Source organism: Coregonus lavaretus, assembly GCF_964263955.1.
Source record: "Coregonus lavaretus genome assembly, contig: HAP1_SCAFFOLD_1344, whole genome shotgun sequence".
Classification (NCBI taxonomy): Eukaryota; Metazoa; Chordata; class Actinopteri; order Salmoniformes; family Salmonidae; genus Coregonus; species Coregonus lavaretus.
In genome coordinates, this window is record NW_028159995.1 from 88,104 (window position 1) to 111,615 (window position 23,512).

Consider the following 23,512-nt stretch of genomic DNA (forward strand, 5'->3'; position numbering starts at 1 on the left):
AACAACAACAAAATCCAGAAAAACGCATGTCAAAAATGTTATAAATTGATTTGCATTTTAATGAGGGAAATAAGTATTTGCCCCCTCTGCAAAACATGACTTAGTACTTGGTGGCAAAACCCTTGTTGGCAATCACAGAGGTCAGAATATAAGGGATCGGGGTTTGGCTGGATCTAGACAGAGTCTGACACTTCCCCGATCTACAGAGAGGGGGAGTCATCAGACTCGATCTGTTTCACCTGAGTTCTGAGCACACCTGTCAGTAATTAGAGTAGGATATAAGGTGTGCTCAGAAGTTCAGTCGGTGCGAGGTATTGTTCCTTTGTGACTTGCTAAGCGTTTTGTTGAGAGAGAGAGAGAGAGAGAGAGAGAGAGAGAGAGAGAGAGAGAGAGAGAGAGAGAGAGAGAGAGAGAGAGAGAGAGAGAGAGAGAGAGAGAGAGAGGAGAGATGAGAGAGAGAGAGAGAGAGAGAGAGAGAGAGAGAGATGAGAGAGAGAGAGAGAGAGAGAGAGAGAGAGAAGGGGATGAGAGAGAGAGAGAGAGAGAGAGGAGAGAGAGAGAGAGAGAGAGAGAGTGAGAGAGAGAGAGAGAGGAGAGAGAGAGAGAGAGAGAGAGAGAGAGAGAGAGTTTGTTTTTGATTACCAGTGTACCAGACCTGTGCTTCGTTGTTTGACTCCCCGAATTGCTTAATCTTCTGCTTGTCTATCCCAGTGATTACCAGTGTTCTGAACCTGTGCCCGTGCCCTCGACTACGACTACGTCCCGCTCCCTTGGTACCTCTGCCTGTCTCTGCCTTGCCCGGTTTTGACCACAGCTCGCCAGACCACGATTAAGCTATACCCTTGTCTGTACTCTAATAAAGCATCGCAATTCTACGATTGGATCTTACCACTCTGTCCGAGTATTCATTACAGAATACCTCGCCACAACCATGGATCCAGCGGAATTACAGAGGCGATGGGAGATACAGGAGAAACGGATGGATGAACTCCTGCAACTACTCAACGCTGGTGCGGCTGAAGGCACCACCCCGAGCACGGTCAGTCCTCGTCATGCACCTCCGATTTCTCTACCGACTAAGTACGATGGGGAACCTGGCAAATGTCAGGGGTTTCTACTTCAGACGTCCCTGTATATGTCCTATAATCGTACTATGTTTTCCGATGACCGTAGCAGGGTGGATTTCATGATTTCTCTGCTAACGGGAAGAGCACTGGATTGGGCTACTGCGCTATGGGCAGCTGAGGTGCCCGAGTTAAATGTGGAAGTTCAGTTTAAGAGACTGTTCCGAGAGGTGTTCGACCACCCAGTATCTGGGCGTAGCGTGGGAGACCAACTATGCGAACTTCAGCAGGGCCGTCGCACAGTAGCCGATTACGCCTTAGAGTTTCGGACAATAGCAGCTGGTAGCGGCTGGAGCGAGACTGCTTTGCTCACCGTTTTCCGAAGAGGGCTGCGCAAAGAAGTACAGACTGAGTTGGCTTGTCGGGGAGATATCACTGCGCTACATGAATTTATCAACATAGCCATCTCTATTGATAATTTGATAGTGCAACACAGGGTATCCGCAGTCCGGGAGCCCTCGGTCACAGGTCCTAAGCAATCGACAGAGCGGAGGAGAGAATCTGAGGAGGAACCCATGCAACTGGGACGGTCGCCCTTACAAAGTTCGGTGAGACAACAACGTCGGCAAGACGGACTATGCCTGTATTGTGGTCAGTCGGGTCATTTCATTCGTCAATGTCCGGTACGACCAAACCGTACCCCAGAATATCGCCTCGGAACTGCCAAACCGGTGAGTGAGACTCAAATTTTCAACATTACATCTAAACAAATGTATGTGCCAGTTACCTTATCTGTCGGAGAGAAAGTGCGCAGGTTGGAAGGTCTTATTGATTCCGGAGCGGCTGCCAGTTTTATGGATATGGGTCTCGCTGAGGAATTGGGAGTTCAACTTATCCCAATTCAACCTCCCCTGCGAGTCAACGCGCTAGACGGTGAGCCCATGGGCACTGGGTTCATTATGCACCGTACAGAGGTAATAAAGTTACAAGTGGGCTCCATACACCATGAGAACATCATTCTGTTCGTCATCTCCGCTCCACGGGAGCCGCTAGTTCTCGGCCACCCCTGGCTCGTCACCCATGATCCGGTCATCTCCTGGAAATCTGGCGATATCACTGCTTGGAGTGAGGTATGTAGGGCAGAGTGCCTCAATTTGCCGTGCAAAATGTCTACTGTGGAGGATGCGCAGGGTGCGGTGTCTACTGTTGTTCCAACAGAATACCAGGATTACGTGCAGGTGTTCTCCAAGGAGAGGGCTACCGTGTTACCACCTCATCGGGCCTGGGACTGCGCGATTGATCTGCTATCCGGGGCTACACCTCCTCGTGGAAGAATCTACCCTTTGTCACAGCCGGAACGAGAATCGATGAGCAAGTATATTGATGAGGCGCTACAGCAAGGGGCCATTCGCCCATCTACGTCTCCCGCCGCATCCAGTTTTTTCTTCGTTAAGAAAAAGGATGGCGGACTGCGTCCTTGTATAGACTATCGAGGTTTTAACGATATTACCATCAAAAATCGTTACCCCCTTCCTTTGATTCAAGCAGCCCTCGAGCAGGTGGGGCAGGCCTCCATCTACAGTAAACTGGACCTCAGGAGTGCGTACAATCTGGTACGCATTAGAGAAGGGGATGAATGGAAGACTGCCTTCATCACACATCGAGGACACTATGAAAATTGTGTCATGCCCTATGGACTTACCAACGCGCCCTCAGTATTCCAGGCGTTCATGAATGACATTTTCAGGGACTTGATTGATCGCTTTGTTATAGTGTACATTGATGACATCCTAATCTATTCAAACTCTCTGAGTGAACATGTGTCCCATGTACGACAGGTTCTGGACCGACTCCTACAACATTCTCTGTTCGTGAAGGCAGAAAAGAGTGAATTCCATGTCACTACGATTTCCTTCCTTGGGGCCATACTCACTCCCGACGGGGTTAAACTGGATGAATCCAAGTTGCAAGCGGTACGAGACTGGCCTCAACCCCAGACGGTGAAAGAGCTCCAGAGATTCTTAGGGTTTGCCAATTACTATAGACGGTTCGTGCGTAATTTCAGCACAACCGCAGCTGCCCTGTCGGCGATGACCAGCTACAAGGGTCGCGGTCTGAACTGGACGGAGGAGGCAGTGCGTGCCTTTGAGACGTTGAAACAACGCTTTACCACCGCTCCTATTTTATGTCAGCCGGACCCTACCTTGCCGTTTATCGTGGAGGTGGACGCCTCGGAGGTTGGAGTTGGAGCCGTGTTATCCCAGCGCCAAGGTGAGCCGCCTAAATCACGACCCTGTGCTTTCTTTTCAAGGAAACTGAATTCGGCCGAGCAGAACTACGACGTGGGTAATCGTGAATTACTGGCGGTGAAGTTAGCACTGGAGGAGTGGAGACATTGGCTGGAGGGAGCAGAGCATCCGTTCCAAGTGCTCACGGACCACCGCAACCTGGAGTATCTTCACAGTGCTAAACGACTGAACTCCTGACAGGCTAGGTGGTCTTTATTCTTCAACCGTTTCCGATTCACTGTCTCTTATATCCCTGGGTCCAAGAATGGTAAGGCGGACGCGCTTTCCCGACGGTTCGAGCGCGCGGAAAGACCCGTGGAACCAGAACCTATCCTCCCCATGAGTTGCCGTGCTGGTCCTGTGAGGTGGGCTATTGATGACACCATTCATGAGAGCCTACAAGCGGAACCAGCCCCTCCAGAAACCCCAGTGTCTAAGGTGTTTGTACCAGCTCCGCTTCGACCGCAACTGTTGGAATGGTGTCACACGTCGCTGGGATCTGGTCATCCCGGAATTACTCGAACTACACGACTCATCAGCCGAAAATACTGGTGGGATTCCCTTACAGATGACGTCCGAGACTATGTCTTATCCTGCCCAGTATGCGCGCAATCCAAGGCGCCTCGTGCACTACCGGAGGGTAAGCTGATGCCATTGCCAACTCCTCAACGACCCTGGTCGCACATTGCTATGGACTTTGTTACAGATCTCCCAGAATCAGAGGGCCATACTGTAATTCTCGTGGTCATCGATCGATTCTCCAAGATGTGCCGGTTAGTACCCATGACCCGTTTGCCTAACGCCACTCAGATGGCTGAGACTATGTTTAACCAGGTGTTCCGGCAGTTTGGTGTTTCGGAGGATATTGTGTCCGACCGGGGACCCCAGTTTGTTTCCCGGGTATGGAAGGCCTTCTGCGAACGCTTGGGCATCTCGGTGAGCCTAACCTCCGGATATCATCCCCAGGCCAATGGGCAGACAGAACGGCTCAATCAAGAAATTGGGAAATATCTACGGCAACAATGTTCGAGGCAGCCGCAGGAGTGGAGCCGATTTCTTCCTTGGGTAGAGTATGCTCAGAACTCCCTCATTCACACCTCCCTACGTCTAACGCCCTTCCAGTGTGTTCTAGGGTATCAACCACCTCTGTTCCCGTGGGATACTGCACCAGGGATGGTACCGGCTGTCGACGAGTGGTTCCGTCGGAGTGCGCAGGTCTGGGAGACGGCCCATCAACATCTCAGTCAGGCCTCACAACAGCAAAAGACCTACGCCGACCGACGCCGGAGACCTACTCCCACTTATCAACCCGGGCCCCCTCTGCAAAACATGACTTAGTACTTGGTGGCAAAACCCTTGTTGGCAATCACAGAGGTCAGACTATAAGGGATCGGGGTTTGGCTGGATCTAGACAGAGTCTGACACTTCCCCGATCTACAGAGAGGGGGAGTCATCAGACTCGATCTGTTTCACCTGAGTTCTGAGCACACCTGTCAGTAATTAGAGTAGGATATAAGGTGTGCTCAGAAGTTCAGTCGGTGCGAGGTATTGTTCCTTTGTGACTTGCTAAGCGTTTTGTTCAGAGAGAGAGAGAGAGAGAGAGAGAGAGAGAGAGAGAGAGAGAGAGAGAGAGAGAGAGAGAGAGAGAGAGAGAGAGAGAGAGAGAGAGAGAGAGAGAGAGAGAGAGAGAGAGAGAGAGTTTGTTTTTGATTACCAGTGTACCAGACTTGTGCTTCGTTGTTTGACTCCCCGAATTGCTTAATCTTCTGCTTGTCTATCCCAGTGATTACCGTGTTCTGAACCTGTGCCCGTGCCCGCCAGACCACGATTAAGCTATTCCCTTGTCTGTACTCTAATAAAGCATCGCAATTCTGCGATTGGATCTTACCACTCTGTCCGAGTATTCATTACACAGACGTTTCTTGTAGTTGGCCACCAGGTTTGCACACATCTCAGGAGGGCTTTTGTTCCACTCCTCTTTGCAGATCTTCTCCAAGTCATTAAGGTTTTGAGGCTGACGTTTGGCAACTCGAACCTTCAGCTCCCTCCACAGATTTTCTATGGGATTAAGGTCTGGAGACTGGCTAGGCCACTCAAGGACCTTGATGTGCTTCTTCTTGAGCCACTCCTTTGTTGCCTTGGCTGTGTGTTTTGGGTCATTGTCATGCTGTAATACCCATCCACGACCCATTTTCAATGCCCTGGCTAAGGGAAGGAGGTTCTCACCCAAGATTTGATGGTACATGGCCCCGTCCATCGTCCCTTTGATGCGGTGAAGTTGTCCTGTCCCCTTAGCAGAAAAACACCCCCAAAGCATAATGTTTCCACCTCCATGTTTGACAGTGGGGATGGTGTTCTTGGGGTCATAGGCAGCATTCCTCCTCCTCCAAACACGGCGATTTGAGTTGATGCCAAAGAGCTCGATTTTGGTCTCATCTGACAACAACAGTATCACCCAGTTCTCCTCTGAATCATTCAGATATTCATTGGCAAACTTCAGACGGCCCTGTATATGTGCTTTCTTGAGCAGGGGGACCTTGCGGGCGCTGCAGGATTTCAGTCCTTCACGGCGTACTGTGTTACCAATTGTTTTCTTGGTGACTATGGTCCCAGCTGCCTTGAGATCATTGACAATATCCTCCCGTGTAGTTATGGGCTGATTCCTCACCGTTCTCATGATCATTGCAACTCCACGAGGTGAGATCTTGCATGGAGCCCCAGGCCGAGGGAGATTGACAGTTATTTTGTGTTTCTTCCATTTGCGAATAATCGCACCAACTGTTGTCACCTTCTCACCAAGCTGCTTGGTGATGGTCTTGTAGCCCATTCCAGCCTTGTGTAGGTCTACAATCTTGTCCCTGACATCCTTGGAGAGCTCTTTGGTCTTGGCCATGGTGGAGAGTTTGGAATCTGATTGATTGATTGCTTCTGTGGACAGGTGTCTTTTATACAGGTAACAAGCTGAGATAGGGAGCACTCCCTTTAAGAGTGTGCTCCTAATCTCAGCTCGTTACCTGTATAAAAGACACCTGGGAGCCAGAAATCTTTCTGATTGAGAGGGGTTCAAATACTTATTTCCCTACTTAAAATGCAAATCAATTTATAACATTTTTGACATGCGTTTTTCTGGATTTTGTTGTTGTTATTCTGTCTCTCACTGTTCAAATAAACCTACCATTAAAATTATAGACTGATAATTTCTTTGTCGGTGGGCAAACGTACAAAATCAGCAGGGGATCAAATACTTTTTTCCCTCACTGTATAGATACAGGTGACTACAGCTCTATATATATAGATACAGGTGACTACAGCTCTATATATAGATACAGGTGACTAGAGCTCTATATATAGATACAGGTGACTAGAGCTCTATATATAGATACAGGTGACTAGAGCTCTATATATAGATACAGGTGACTACAGCTCTATATATAGACACAGGTGACTAGAGCTCTATATATAGACACAGGTGACTACAGCTCTATATATAGATACAGGTGACTACAGCTCTATATATAGACACAGGTGACTAGAGCTCTATATATAGATACAGGTCACTACAGCTCTATATAGACACAGGTCACTAGAGCTCTATATATAGACACAGGTGACTACAGCTCTATATATAGATACAGGTCACTACAGCTCTATATAGACACAGGTGACTAGAGCTCTCTATATAGATACAGGTGACTACAGCTCTATATATAGACACAGGTGACTACAGCTCTATATATAGACACAGGTGACTAGAGCTCTATATATAGACACAGGTGACTACAGCTCTATATATAGATACAGGTCACTACAGCTGTATATAGACACAGGTGACTAGAGCTCTCTATATAGATACAGGTGACTACAGCTCTATATATAGACACAGGTGACTACAGCTCTATATATAGACACAGGTCACTAGAGCTCTATATAGACACAGGTGACTAGAGCTCTATATATAGATACAGGTCACTACAGCTCTATATATAGATACATGTGACTACAGCTCTATATATAGACACAGGTGACTAGAGCTCTATATATAGACACAGGTGACTAGAGCTCTATATATAGACACAGGTGACTACAGCTCTATATATAGATACAGGTCACTACAGCTCTATATAGACACAGGTGACTAGAGCTCTATATATAGACACAGGTGACTACAGCTCTATATATAGATACAGGTGACTACAGCTCTATATATAGACACAGGTGACTAGAGCTCTATATATAGACACAGGTGACTAGAGCTCTATATATAGACACAGGTGACTACAGCTCTATATATAGATACAGGTCACTACAGCTCTATATAGACACAGGTGACTAGAGCTCTCTATATAGATACAGGTGACTACAGCTCTATATATAGACACAGGTGACTACAGCTCTATATATAGACACAGGTGACTAGAGCTCTATATAGACACAGGTGACTAGAGCTCTATATATAGATACAGGTCACTACAGCTCTATATATAGATACAGGTGACTACAGCTCTATATATAGACACAGGTGACTAGAGCTCTATATATAGACACAGGTGACTAGAGCTCTACATATAGACACAGGTGACTACAGCTCTATATATAGATACAGGTCACTACAGCTCTATATAGACACAGGTGACTAGAGCTCTCTATATAGATACAGGTGACTACAGCTCTATATATAGACACAGGTGACTACAGCTCTATATATAGACACAGGTCACTAGAGCTCTATATAGACACAGGTGACTAGAGCTCTCTATATAGATACAGGTCACTACAGCTCTATATAGACACAGGTGACTAGAGCTCTATATATAAATACAGGTCACTACAGCTCTATATAGACACAGGTGACTAGAGCTATATATATAGATACAGGTCACTACAGCTCTATATAGACACAGGTGACTAGAGCTCTCTATATAGATACAGGTGACTACAGCTCTATATAGACACAGGTGACTAAAGCTCTCTATATAGATACAGGTGACTACAGCTCTATATAGACACAGGTGACTAGAGCTCTCTATATAGATACAGGTCACTACAGCTCTATATAGACACAGGTGACTAGAGCTATATATATAAATACAGGTCACTACAGCTCTATATAGACACAGGTGACTAGAGCTCTATATATAGATACAGGTCACTACAGCTCTATATAGACACAGGTGACTAGAGCTCTCTATATAGATACAGGTGACTAGAGCTCTATATAGACACAGGTGACTAGAGCTCTCTATATAGATACAGGTGACTACAGCTCTATATAGACACAGGTGACTAGAGCTCTCTATATAGATACAGGTCACTACAGCTCTATATAGACACAGGTGACTAGAGCTCTCTATATAGATACAGGTGACTAGAGCTCTATATAGACACAGGTGACTAGAGCTCTATATATAGATACAGGTCACTACAGCTCTATATAGACACAGGTGACTAGAGCTCTATATAGACACAGGTGATTAGAGCTCTATATAGAAATACAGGTGACTAGAGCTCTCTATATAGATACAGGTCACTACAGCTCTATATAGACACAGGTGACTAGAGCTCTATATATAGACACAGGTGACTAGAGCTCTATATATAGACACAGGTGACTACAGCTCTATATATAGACACAGGTGACTAAAGCTCTATATATAGACACAGGTGACTACAGCTCTATATATAGACACAGGTGACTACAGCTCTCTATATAGATACAGGTAACTACAGCTCTATATAGACACAGGTGACTGGAGCTCTATACAGAGCTTTAATTGCATGATAACATTTACCATACACCCCAGCATTTCTAAGCAATGCTAACACAGTCTTACGGCACACAATGGAGCCAGGTCTAAACCCCAGTCGTTCCACTAGCTATAAGAACAGCTTCCCACTGACCTTATGGACACTGCATGCAACCATCTACAAGAAAGGCTGTACTCACATGTTCTGCCCACAGAAGACACACTGATGCCGTCCTGTCCGTCTGTGTAGACTGGGGTGACGGTCACCTTGTGCTCTGTGTCAGACAGCAAAGGCTGGAGAAGGACTGTGGTCTGCTGCCCAGGCACCAGGACCTACAGGGTAGATGGGGTAGAGATTATACATAGTGTTACACAGTGTGTGTGTGTGTGTGTGTGCGTGTGCGTGTGCGCGTGCGCGTGCGCGTGCGCGTGCGTGCGTGCGTGCGTGTGCGCGCGTGCGTGCGTGCATGCGTGTGTGTGTGTGTGTGCGTGCGTGCGTGCGTGTGCATAAGCGTTTCTCCTCAGAAATATATCTGACCTCCACAGTGTCTTATTCCACTGCTACTGACACATCATCAATCAAACATATCTAACGCCTCATCTAGCCTGCTGATTGGCCAGTTCCCACAGAGGCCAATGGCTGAAGGGACACTTGTGTTTGGGTGTGAGGCTGATACGTGGTTTGACCAAAACTGGCCTCAATGACAGTACAGTTACACCTTATACGTTGGTGGTGACAAGAAGGACTAACATCTAAGGAAAATCCCAAATGGCACCTTATTCCCTATTTAGTGCACTACTTTTGACCAGGGTCCATATGGTTTCTGTTCCTAAAGTAGTGCACTATATAGGGAATAGGGTGCTATTTGAGACACAGGCAAAGTTAGCCTGATATTACCTCTCTGCATAATCATAAACAGATTAGTTGGATCACGCTGTTCTGGTCGCCCATTAGACTCTTAGACCATAGCTAAAAATATGATATACAAATAAGTTCCCAAAGGATGTTCCTAAAAAATAGTTTGAAATGGTAAAAAGTTCCCTCAGAAGGTACACTAAGTAAAATGTATTCAATTTTATTATCATTACTTGGAATTAGATTTCGTATGACAGCCTCACTGCATAAACTATTTAGAAGTCCTCTATGATCCATCCTCCCTGGTTGACTGGGCTTTTAAGATGCGAGGCAATGAGGACATCCCTCCCTACCCCATCCTGTGAAGTGTCAAGCCCCAGACCCTGGAAATGGACTGTCCACCAGGCATGTGGTGCTTAAATCAGAACTGCCAAGTAGTTGGTCGAGCCCGAAGTGAACGCTCCCAAATGTCCTCTCTAAGAAGGCATATCCTCACATGCAGAGGAGTGAGAGGTTAAATCCACAACCCCTTCCCGATCCTCCATCCCATCCCCTGTCAGACCCCACACCAGAGGTGGACTGTCCTGACTCCTGCCACAACAACTCTGATTAGCGGAGCTGTCCAACAGACATGTGGTGCTGAATCAGACCTGCCAGGGGAGTTAGCTTGGCTCAGCCCAAACTGAACGATCTGAAAAGTCCCAACCGTTCTCTCTAAGGAGCATGTCCTCACAAGTCTCTACTCCAGTCAGATTTTTTTTACATGTATTTTTCTCTATGGATGTGTCCCAATTGGCACCCTATTCCCTATATAGTGCACTACTTTGGACCAGAACCCTATGGACCCTATATAGGGAATAGGGTGCCGTATGGGACTCAACCAGTGTGTTCCATTCGTTCCTCAGTGACCTAAATGCTTGTTGAAAAGATAATGGAATGTCTTCCATGTTGCTCCATCCCCTCTATCTTACCCAGCGCAGCAGGAGTCAGGTGGAAATTAAAATACAAGTGAAGGAGAAGGAATAGTAGGAGGGTTTAAGCGCTGAATCGCTGTAGAGGCACTTGGCCCCAAGGGCTCTGTAGAGTTTGGGGCAGAGAGGTGGAAGGGGCCCAAACGAATAATTTTTCTCATTGTACAGATGACTCAACACACTTCAGACACCGTGATTATATTGAACACACTGGAGAATAAAATGGTGTGATTCTATTGAACACACTGGAGAATAGAATGGTGTGATTATATTGAACACAGTGGAGAATAAAATGGTGTGATTCTATTGAACATGCTGGAGAATAGAATGGTGTAATTATATTGAACACACTGGAGAATAGAATGGTGTGATTCTATTGAACACAGTGGAGAATAGAATGGTGTGATTATATTGAACACAGTGGAGAATAAATTGGTGTGATTCTATTGAACATGCTGGAGTATAAATTGGTGTGATTCTATTGAATTTGAGCTGGGAGATCAAAAAAATAACTCCCGTCAGATGATAGGCTATCTTACATACCAGGTGAAGCATACTTTGGCGAAGCTACCTACATTTTAATCATTTAGCAGACACTCTTATCCAGAGCGACTAGGGTTACGTGCCTCGCTCAAGGGCACATCAGCAGATTTGTCGGCTCTGGGATTTGAACCAGTGACCTTTCTGTTATTGGCCCAACACTCTTAACCGCTAGACTATCTGCCACCCTGTTCTCCACTGTCTCCACACATATGCTTCCCTATGTACCACTCCATCAACTTGACAAGCTTTTATCCGTCTACCACCCACTCACTGTCAATCCATTCTATCCATTGTCTACAAAGAAGGTTTTTGTGAAGGGCATATACATAACAGAGAAGGGTTAGGTCGTGTGTCAATGCTTTGTCTGAAGTACAGTCGAAACCAAGGCTTGACATTCCAAACGTATCTGTTATTGCTCAGCAACACAGGCCCTTATGATCAATAGGACAACTGAAAGGACAACAATGAGTTCCACAAGTGTGTCCACCAGATTTCAAATTGGAGGTGTCTTTATGGCAAGTATGGCAGTACACTCTTAGAAAACAAGGTGCTATCTAGAACCTTAAAAGGTTCTTCAACTGTCCCTGTAGGTAGAACCCTTTTGTTTCCAGGTAGAACCCTTTTGGTTCCAGGTAGAACCATTTTGGTTCCAGGTAGAACCCTTTTGGTTCCAGGTAGAACGCTTTTTTCTAAGAGTGTAGATAGATATTATGCATCCATGCAGTACCTCAAACTAATCAGTGGATCGACACGTGTCTCAATTTCTGTGACTTACAGGAATTAGTTCAGTGACTAAGCTACCATGATCATATAATCGAAGACTTTCATTAGGTTCCAGAGACCCCAAAGGAGCATGGGTAATAATTTATCTGGTTCCTTTCAAACAGCACTGTGACTGTGTCAGCCAGTTAATTCCACACTGATACACATTAGATTAGACACACTCAACAGTAATTATACGTTTACATCAGGATCTAACCCCTGGATGAGTACAGCTACATAACTTGTCCTGTCATCAGGATCTAACCCCTGGATGGGTACAGCTACAGAACTTGTCCTGTCATCAGGATCTAACCCCTGGATGGGTACAGCTACATAACTTGTCCTGTCATCAGGATCTAACCCCTGGATGGGTACAGCTACATAACTTGTCCTGTCATCAGGATCTAACCCCTGGATGGGTACAGCTACATAACTTGTCCTGTCATCAGGATCTAACCTCCCTGGATGGGTACAGCTACATAACTTGTCCTGTCATCAGGATCTAACCCCTGGATGGGTACAGCTACATAACTTGTCCTGTCATCAGTATCTAACCCCTGGATGGGTACAGCTACATAACTTGTCCTGTCATCAGGATCTAACCTCCCTGGATGGGTACAGCTACATAACTTGTCCTGTCATCAGGATCTAACCCCTGGATGGGTACAGCTACATAACTTGTCCTGTCATCAGGATCTAATCCCTGGATGGGTACAGCTACATAACTTGTCCTGTCATCAGGATCTAATCCCTGGATGGGTACAGCTACATAACTTGTCCTGTCATCAGGATCTAACCTCCCTGGATGAGTACAGCTACATAACTTGTCCTGTCATCAGGATCTAACCCCTGGATGGGTACAGCTACATAACTTGTCCTGTCATCAGGATCTAATCCCTGGATGGGTACAGCTACATAACTTGTCCTGTCATCAGGATCTAACCCCTGGATGGGTACAGCTACATAACTTGTCCTGTCATCAGGATCCAACCCCTGGATGAGTACAGCTACATAACTTGTCCTGTCATCAGGATCTAACCCCTGGATGAGTACAGCTACATAACTTGTCCTGTCATCAGGATCTAACCCCTGGATGGGTACAGCTACATAACTTGTCCTGTCATCAGGATCTAATCCCTGGATGGGTACAGCTACATAACTTGTCCTGTCATCAGGATCTAATCCCTGGATGGGTACAGCTACATAACTTGTCCTGTCATCAGGATCTAACCCCTGGATGGGTACAGCTACATAACTTGTCCTGTCATCAGGATCTAACCCCTGGATGGGTACAGCTACATAACTTGTCCTGTCATCAGGATCTAACCTCCCTGGGATGATTTTCACTCTGTGGTGCCAAACCTCTGCGTACCATCAAAGGAAGATGCTTGGTTTCTGATCAGAGCTGAGTTACACGGAGTGATCTACATACAACACCCCCATAGGAAAATGACATCTGAACTTCCCCTCTGTGGCACTTGCCACACCACGTACAGTCTATGTCTGCCCATCTTTGGCCATATTCCCAAAGGGGTGGGAAACCATCCGGACATTAAGACTCCTGGTAACTCTGTGAGTTCTCTCTATACTCACTGACAACCTAGCGCACAACCAACAACACAGCTGCTAAGGTGCTGGACGGTGTGAGACTACCAACAACACGGCTTCTAAGGTGCAGGACGGTGTGAGACTACCAACAACACGGCTGCTAAGGTGCAGGACGGTGTGAGACTACCAACAACACGGCTGCTAAGGTGCAGGACGGTGTGAGACTACCAACAACACGGCTGCTAAGGTGCAGGACGGTGTGAGACTACCAACAACACGGCTGCTAAGGTGCAGGACGGTGTGAGACTACCAACAACACGGCTGCTAAGGTGCAGGACGGTGTGAGACTACCAACAACACGGCTGCTAAGGTGCAGGACGGTGTGAGACTACCAACAACACGGCTGCTGAGGTGCAGGACGGTGTGAGACTACCAACAACACGGCTGCTAAGGTGCAGGACGGTGTGAGACTACCAACAACACGGCTGCTAAGGTGCAGGACGGTGTGAGACTACCAACAACACGGCTGCTAAGGTGCAGGACGGTGTGAGACTACCAACAACACGGCTGCTAAGGTGCAGGACGGTGTGAGGCTACCAACAACACGGCTGCTAAGGTGCAGGACGGTGTGAGACTACCAACAACACGGCTGCTAAGGTGCAGGACAGTGTGAGACTACCAACAACACGGCTGCTAAGGTGCAGGACGGTGTGAGACTACCAACAACACGGCTGCTAAGGTGCAGGACGGTGTGAGACTACCAACAACACGGCTGCTAAGGTGCAGGACAGTGTGAGACTACCAACAACACGGCTGCTAAGGTGCAGGACGGTGTGAGACTACCAACAACACGGCTGCTAAGGTGCAGGACGGTGTGAGACTACCAACAACACGGCTGCTAAGGTGCAGGACGGTGTGAGACTACCAACAACACGGCTGCTAAGGTGCAGGACAGTGTGAGACTACCAACAACACGGCTTCTAAGGTGCAGGACGGTGTGAGACTACCAACAACACGGCTGCTAAGGTGCAGGACAGTGTGAGACTACCAACAACACGGCTGCTAAGGTGCAGGACGGTGTGAGACTACCAACAACACGGCTGCTAAGGTGCAGGACGGTGTGAGACTACCAACAACACGGCTGCTAAGGTGCAGGACGGTGTGAGACTACCAACAACACGGCTGCTAAGGTGCAGGACGGTGTGAGACTACCAACAACACGGCTGCTAAGGTGCAGGACGGTGTGAGACTACCAACAACACGGCTGCTAAGGTGCAGGACGGTGTGAGACTACCAACAACACGGCTGCTAAGGTGCAGGACGGTGTGAGACTACCAACAACACGGCTGCTAAGGTGCAGGACTCCAGAGTGACTCAGTACACCACAGATCATGATCACTGCAAGACGCTGCCTCTAAACGGGCCCCAAACTCACTGACTCCTCGTTGCGGTCTCCCGTGAGGCTGACGTAGGTGACTCTGTACTGGTCCACCTTAGGGTCCTCCAGTTGCCATGACACCTCCAGACTGTAGGTGGTCTCATCCTGGACCTGTAGGCCTCTCACCGCCTGACGCGCCACTGGAGGGGGACAGATAGCACAGAGATATTCATGTATAGACTTATTTAATCCGTTTGACCAGGTCAGTTAGTTGATAACAGCTAGGACAAGAAACCAGATATACAGAGTTGAGTTAACACAACATGAAATGACTCATCATCAACATATGCAATCAAAATCATGATATTCAGCATCATGCACTTTAACAACACATAGCAGTCAACAAACACATCTTTGTGAACCAGGATTAGTCTGTAATTTTATACCAGCGTGCTCAAGTAAGAAGTCATTCTAAAACCAAACCAAAGCAACCCCTGCCAAAGAGGCAACACTCTTAGGGCCAGGATGTTTTCCTGACCACATGACCTGACCAGGAACAACTCTGAGCCCTAGCTAGAAGATATAACCCAGGTACAAGAGACTAAATATCCACCAGGAATAACTCTGAGCCCTAGCTAGAAGATATAACCCAGGTACAAGAGACTAAATATCCACCAGGAATAACTCTGAGCCCTAGCTAGCAGATATAACCCAGGTACAAGAGACTAAATATCCACCAGGAATAACTCTGAGCCCTAGCTAGCAGATATAACCCAGGTACAAGAGACTAAATATCCACCAGGAATAACTCTGAGCTCTAGCTAGAAGATATAACCCAGGTACAAGAGACTAAATATCCACCAGGAATAACTCTGAGCCCTAGCTAGAAGATATAACCCAGGTACAAGAGACTAAATATCCACCAGGAATAACTCTGAGCCCTAGCTAGAAGATATAACCCAGGTACAAGAGACTAAATATCCACCAGGAATAACTCTGAGCCCTAGCTAGCAGATATAACCCAGGTACAAGAGACTAAATATCCATCAGGAATAACTCTGAGCCCTAGCTAGAAGATATAACCCAGGTACAAGAGACTAAATATCCACCAGGAATAACTCTGAGCCCTAGCTAGAAGATATAACCCAGGTACAAGAGACTAAATATCCACCAGGAATAACTCTGAGCCCTAGCTAGAAGATATAACCCAGGTACAAGAGACTAAATATCCACCAGGAATAACTCTGAGCCCTAGCTAGCAGATATAACCCAGGTACAAGAGACTAAATATCCACCAGGAATAACTCTGAGCCCTAGCTAGCAGATATAACCCAGGTACAAGAGACTAAATATCCACCAGGAATAACTCTGAGCCCTAGCTAGCAGATATAACCCAGGTACAAGAGACTAAATATCCACCAGGAATAACTCTGAGCCCTAGCTAGCAGATATAACCCAGGTACAAGAGACTAAATATCCACCAGGAATAACTCTGAGCCCTAGCTAGCAGATATAACCCAGGTACAAGAGACTAAATGACTCCAGACCTTTTTGCCTGAGAAATACGACACTAGTTTAAAAGTAGTAAATCTAAAACAAACACTTTTTTGATTGAATTTGGAAACTCCAGTTTGGTCCCATATGGACCTGAGAGCCGATGGTACCAGGACTATAATTGAGTCAGAGAGACTTGTGGGAGCAGAACGCTCGGTGACAACATGAAAAAGTGCCTTTTCCATTCGACCAATAAGAATAATTTAAACACCAGTCACAACATGCATTCATTACCTGGCGTTGTAGTGGCAACCGTTGTTGTCCTGGCAACTGGAAACAACAATGACACAGGTAGTTAGACAAACAGAGAGAAAGACAATACTGGAACTGAATGAACTATTACAGTTTAGATTTGTCAACGTTGCATACCCAGTGTGGGTGCAGGCTGCAGCTCTAGTCAAAGCAGTGCCACATCTGATTCAACTAATTAAGTATTTATTGGACAAAGTGATTAGTTCAATACTTGAATCTGGTGTCTTACTGATTTGGCTGGAGTGAAAGCCTGGCCCTTTGCAGATAAGATAAGTTCTGATTTTTAAAGTCAAGGTTTAAACTGCAGAAACTAAACATGAGAGAATGGTTCTGCTGTATGCAGCATGGAGAATGGTTCTGCTGTATGCTGCATGGAGAATGGTTCTGCTGTATGCTGCATGGAGAATGGTTCTGCTGTATGCTGCATGGAGAATGGTTCTGCTGTATGCTGCATGGAGAATGGTTCTGCTGTATGCTGCATGGAGAATGGTTCTGCTGTATGCTGCATGGAGAATGAGTTGAGTTGTATTGTTCTCTTACGTGTTGTCTCCACCACTAACACTGCATCACTCTCTGATTGGTCTTTGAAGATGGCTTGGAGCATCACCTCATACTCCGTGTTAGGGCTCAGTCCACTGAGGAGGAAGGAGTCCACATCACCACTTAGAACCATCTAGAATACAGAGAGAAAGAGAGAGCGAGAGCGAGAGAGAGAGAGAGAGAGAGAGAGTTAGTGAGAGAGAGAGAGAGAGAGAGAGAGACAGAGAGACAGAGAGACAGAGAGAGAGAGAGAGTTAGTGAGAGAGAGACAGAGACAGAGAGAGAGAGAGAGAGAGAGAGAGAGAGAGAGAGAGAGAGAGAGAGAGAGAGAGAGAGAGAGAGAGAGACAGAGAGAGAGACAGAGAGAGAGAGAGAGAGAGAGTTAGTGAAAGAGAGAGTTAGTGAGAGAGACAGAGAGAGAGAGAGAGAGAGAGAGTTAGTGAGAGAGAGAGAGAGAGAGAGAGAGAGAGAGAGAGAGACAGAGAGACAGAGAGAGAGAGAGAGTTAGTGAGAGAGAGACAGAAACAGAGAGAGAGAGAGAGAGAGAGAGAGAGAGAGAGAAGAGAGAGAGAGAGAGAGAGAGAGAGAGAGAGAGAGAGAGAGAGAGAGAGAGACAGAGAGAGAGAGAGAGAGAGAGAGACAGAGAGAGAGAGAGAGAGAGAGAGAGAGAGTTAGTGAAGAGAGAGAGTTAGTGAGAGAGAGAGAGAGAGAGAGAGTTAGTGAGAGAGAGAGAGTTAGTGAGAGAGAGAGAGAGAGAGAGAGAGAAAGAGAGAGAGAGAGAGAGAGAGAGAGAGAGAGAGAGAGAAAGAAAGAAAGAAAGAAAGAAAGAGAGAAAGAAAGAGAGAAAGAAAGAGAGAGAAAGAGAGAGAAAGAAAGAGAGAAAGAAAGAAAGAAAGAAAGAAAGAGATATGGCGAGAGAGAAATAAGAGAGAATAGAAAACAGAAAGGATAAAATAGACATGCTGATCTATGATCAATATAATTATCATACACTGCTCTCTCATGGATTAACTCAACTAGTCTGGGTTGTTGGGTTTTGTGGGAAAATCTCTCCTCTCCAGATCGACGGAGCGTTTTGGGTCTCAGTGGTGTAACATTCCACCACCCTACCTCAGAGTCACAGACTCACAGCTCTACAGTCACAGCATGCGGTCCAAATGGCACCCTATTCTCCATTTAGTGCACTACTTTTGACCAGGGCCCATAGGGCTCAGATCCAAAGTAGTGCACTTTACAGGGAATAGGGTGCCATTTGGGACACATTGTTATTTTCTGCAGCGGTGACTCCCAGGAAAACACACCGACCTGCAGTCCTGCTGTGCTATCTGTAAAGACCAGCTAGCTCCAGCAGTCAGTCCGGACCCAGGAAAAGGCCAGGCCCAGGTGATGCATGAGGGTGGTGAGTCAGTTCAGAGAGCATATTTCACTAGCCTGGGCCCATAACGGTTTGTGCTTTATTGCCAACTCCAATGGCTGCTGTCATAGGAGTTGGCAAAACAGCACAAACTGATCTGGGACCATGCTAATATTTCACCAGCTGGCTAGAGACTGGAGCGTGGTGTCATTCTGCACCTGATGTTGTCTTGTTAAGGACAGATGATCAACACTTTGGATCTGAGGCATGATCACAGTTATATCAGCCTCTAAAAACCCAGTCAATCAGGCACCCAATCAAGTCAAGTATCTAACTTGGCATATGGGTATTGGAGTTTGCACTTTTGGGACTATTCCATTGATTCTATTTTACCTGGCAAACTAAATCAACAGCAGGAAGAGTCTTAGGAAGCATTTGACAAATGTATTGATCCAGGTCTGATTTCCCTTTTGGGTTGTCCCAGTACTGACCTCCTTAGTGGGTTGTCCCAGTACTGACCTCCTTAGTGGGTTGTCCCAGTACTGACCTCCTTAGTGGGTTGTCCCAGTACTGACCTCCTTAGTGGGTTGTCCCAGTACTGACCTCCTTAGTGGGTTGTCCCAGTACTGACCTCCTTAGTGGGTTGTCCCAGTACTGACCTCCTTAGTGGGTTGTCCCAGTACTGACCTCCTTAGTGGGTTGTCCCAGTGCTGACCTCCTTAGTGGGTTGTCCCAGTACTGACCTCCTTAGTGGGTTGTCCCAGTACTGACCTCCTTAGTGGGTTGTCCCAGTACTGACCTCCTTAGTGTCCTCTCCATCATAAGAAGCCCAGGTCAGTTTGTAGAGGACGATGCCCGGAACAGAGTGACCCCAGCTGACCCGGAAGCTCTCTGTGGTGACCTCACTGGCCTGGAGGTCAACGGGGCCTGGCACAGGGTCTATTAGAGAGATCAAACAGCATCATCAGATCAGATAGAAGATGAGGTAAAACACACATCACTTCTGACTGGAAGAACTCATACAACAGTAGTACTCTGACCTGGTTAGTACCAATAGGAAGAACTCATACAACAGTAGTACTCTGACCTGGTTAGTACCAATAGGAAGAACTCATAGTACAGTACTACTCTGACCTGGTTAGTACCAATAGGAAGAACTCATACTACAGTAGTACTCTGACCTGGTTAGTACCAATAGGAAGAACTCATACTACAGTAGTACTCTGACCTGGTTAGTACCAATAGGAAGAACTCATACAACAGTAGTACTCTGACCTGGTTAGTACCAATAGGAAGAACTCATACAACAGTAGTACTCTGACCTGGTTAGTACCAATAGGAAGAACTCATACAACAGTAGTACTCTGACCTGGTTAGTACCAATAGGAAGAACTCATACAACAGTAGTACTCTGACCTGGTTAGTACCAATAGGAAGAACTCATACAACAGTAGTACTCTGACCTGGTTAGTACCAATAGGAAGAACTCATACTACAGTAGTACTCTGACCTGGTTAGTACCAATAGGAAGAACTCATACTACAGTACTACTCTGACCTGGTTAGTACCAATAGGAAGAACGCATAGTACAGTACTACTCTGACCTGGTTAGTACCAATAGGAAGAACTCATACTACAGTAGTACTCTGACCTGGTTAGTACCAATAGGAAGAACTCATACAACAGTAGTACTCTGACCTGGTTAGTACCAATAGGAAGAACTCATACAACAGTAGTACTCTGACCTGGTTAGTACCACTAGGAAGAACTCATACTACAGTAGTACTCTGACCTGGTTAGTACCAATAGGAAGAACTCATACTACAGTACTACTCTGACCTGGTTAGTACCAATAGGAAGAACTCATACTACAGTAGTACTCTGACCTGGTTAGTACCAATAGGAAGAACTCATACAACAGTACTACTCTGACCTGGTTAGTACCAATAGGAAGAACTCATACAACAGTAGTACTCTGACCTGGTTAGTACCAATAGGAAGAACTCATACTACAGTAGTACTCTGACCTGGTTAGTACCAATAGGAAGAACTCATACTACAGTAGTACTCTGACCTGGTTAGTACCAATAGGAAGAACTCATACTACAGTAGTACTCTGACCTGGTTAGTACCAATAGGAAGAACTCATACTACAGTAGTACTCTGACCTGGTTAGTACCAATAGGAAGAACTCATACTACAGTAGTACTCTGACCTGGTTAGTACCAATAGGAAGAACTCATACTACAGTAGTACTCTGACCTGGTTAGTACCAATATGAATAACTCATACTACAGTAGTACTCTGACCTGGTTAGTACCAATAGGAAGAACTCATACTACAGTAGTACTCTGACCTGGTTAGTACCAATAAAATAGCTCCTAAAGTGCCAACCCTGCCATCTGGCACTACTCTGATAGACTCTGATTGGTTCTTACCGGTGGTGAACATGCCAGAGATGGCTTCTGATTGGCCCTCGTTGTAGATCCCAAAGATGGCCACCTCATACTCCATTACAGACGTCAGGTCATTTAGAGTCCAGGACGTGACTGGACCCACCTCCACCTAAGGGGAAACAGAGACACACAGTATTGAGAGAAGAGAGAGAGAGAGAGAGAGAGAGAGAGAGAGAGAGAGAGAGAGAGAGAGAGAGAGAGAGAGAGAGAGAGAGAGAGAGAGAGAGAGAGAGAGAGAGAGAGAGAGAGAGAGAGAGAGAGAGAGAGAGAGAGAGAGAGAGAAGGAGGAAGTCAGATGCAATATATGGATAACTCTAGATTAAATCCCCTAGTCTTGTTCTAGGTTAAATCCCCTAGTCTTGTTCTAGGTTAAATCCCCTAGTCTTGTTCTAAGTTAAATCCCCTAGTCTTGTCTCTCACCTCATTAGTCTGTCGCCCGCCAGTCTTGACGTACATAATGCGGTATCCTGTCACCTTCCTAGAGGCAGCTTCCCACGACAGTTTGGCTGAGTTGTGGTCCACCTCAGAGAACACAAGGTTCTTGGGAGGGCTCAGTGGCACTGCAGACACAAAGGGGTTAACTCAATACGTCATGTTGCAGAGATCAATCAATCAATCAAATGTATTTATAAAGCCCTTTTTCCATCAGCAGTTGTCACAATGTGCTATACAGCTACAAGAGATAGTTACAACTTCTGAAGACAGGAAGATATACAGTATCTATCTCAACCTTTATCTGAATTGTTGAATATGTTACAGTAAGTTTGAGAGGACACTCACAGGTGGTCTCCTGGTTAGTCATAGGATCACTAGCCTCTTCTCCATACATGGCATAGACTGTCACAGTGTACTCTGTAGCAGGAGTCAAGGCCCCCAGCTCCAGGTCAGTTACTGCGTCTGACACCTTCATCTGTTGGTTTAATGGGGAAAAACGTGGCACCAGTGAAGGTCCTGGTGACACAGTGGTGTGCGTTCCAAATGACACCCTATTCCTTATACAGTGCACTACTTTTGTAGTATTTGTATTTTCAAAATGTAGTGGATTTATATAGGGAATAGGGTGCCATTGGGACTCAACCCAAGAAGTACCATCTGGAAGCCTGATTAGTATGGAGAATAATTCAATATGAAACATGTAACTTCTTTCCACTGTCTGAAAAAAGCTTTATAGAATGTACAGTATTATTTCTGAGGCATCTTCTGGAATATTCCGGCCCGCGGCACCCCTTTTGAAGGCCCTCTGATAATATATATTTTTTTTGTTATGTCAGTCACTGATAGTCAGTCAATTAGCCCATGTCAGCAAAACATTTGCTAAGTTAGTTTAGCAGACAGCTATCTAAACTTGCGATCATGGTCGAACTACCGACCAGGGGCCCCCATTGATTTTGTTAGTCAGTCTCACTCAGATATCATATTAAAAAATTCTCCCATTTCTCTCCAACCTATGGCAAAATGTAAAATAGCTAATTTTCCTCTCAGCCCCATGGCGAAATGAGTAGAATTGCATGAAATTAGTTATAAAATTGCTAAATCTTCTCTCCGTGTCACGACTTCCCGCCGAGGCTGCCTCCCCTCCTTGTTCGGGCAGGCTTCGGCGTTCGTCATCTCCGGCCTACTAGCCACTGCCGCTCCATTATTCATCATTCCATTTGTCTTGTCTTGTCAATCACACACACCTGGTTCATATCCCCTCATTAGTCTGTGTATAAGTGTTCCCTCTGCCCCCCTTGTCCTTGTGGGTGATTGTTTCTTTGTGAGAGTATTGTAGCTCGGTGGAGCTACTCGTACCTTGTATTGCCAGGGTAGATATTTCCCCTGTTATTGTTGAGCTACCGTTACCTTGTATTGCCAGGGTAGATATGTCCCCTGTGCCTGTTATTGTTGAGCTACCGTTACCTTGTATTGCCAGGGTAGATATGTCCCCTGTGCCTGTTTCGTTTGTCGCTATCCAGCGCTATGTGTGTACGACGGAATAAACTCTGCATTCGGTGATTACCCTCCTGCGCCTGACTCCTTCTATCACACTCATCACACTCCGCCCCATGTCAAAATGAGTAGAATTGTATGAAATTAGTTATAAAATTGCTAAACAATTCTCTCTGCCCCATGGCAAAATGAGTAGAATTGCATGAAATTAGTTATAAAACTGCAAAATCTTCTCTCCGCCCCATGGCAAAATGAGTAGAATTGAAGCAAACT

At 46.2% G+C, this 23,512-nt stretch overlaps 1 protein-coding gene across 1 annotated transcript in view; it reads right to left on the reverse strand.

The window, feature by feature from the left end:
* LOC311122284 (collagen alpha-1(XIV) chain-like) overlaps positions 1 to 23,512 on the reverse strand; it is a gene marked incomplete at its 3' end in the record, with an annotated part of 121,090 nt that overhangs the window by 87,711 nt on the left and 9,867 nt on the right. Inside the window, exons 8-15 of the mRNA XM_084196671.1 lie at positions 22,091 to 22,220; positions 21,731 to 21,870; positions 21,293 to 21,419; positions 19,654 to 19,793; positions 17,501 to 17,633; positions 16,943 to 16,978; positions 15,212 to 15,354; positions 9,297 to 9,429 (exon numbers count right to left, since the gene is read on the reverse strand). Coding sequence (XP_084052797.1) covers positions 9,297 to 9,429; positions 15,212 to 15,354; positions 16,943 to 16,978; positions 17,501 to 17,633; positions 19,654 to 19,793; positions 21,293 to 21,419; positions 21,731 to 21,870; positions 22,091 to 22,220 — 982 coding nt within the window. The remainder of the gene's footprint in view (positions 1 to 9,296; positions 9,430 to 15,211; positions 15,355 to 16,942; positions 16,979 to 17,500; positions 17,634 to 19,653; positions 19,794 to 21,292; positions 21,420 to 21,730; positions 21,871 to 22,090; positions 22,221 to 23,512) is intronic.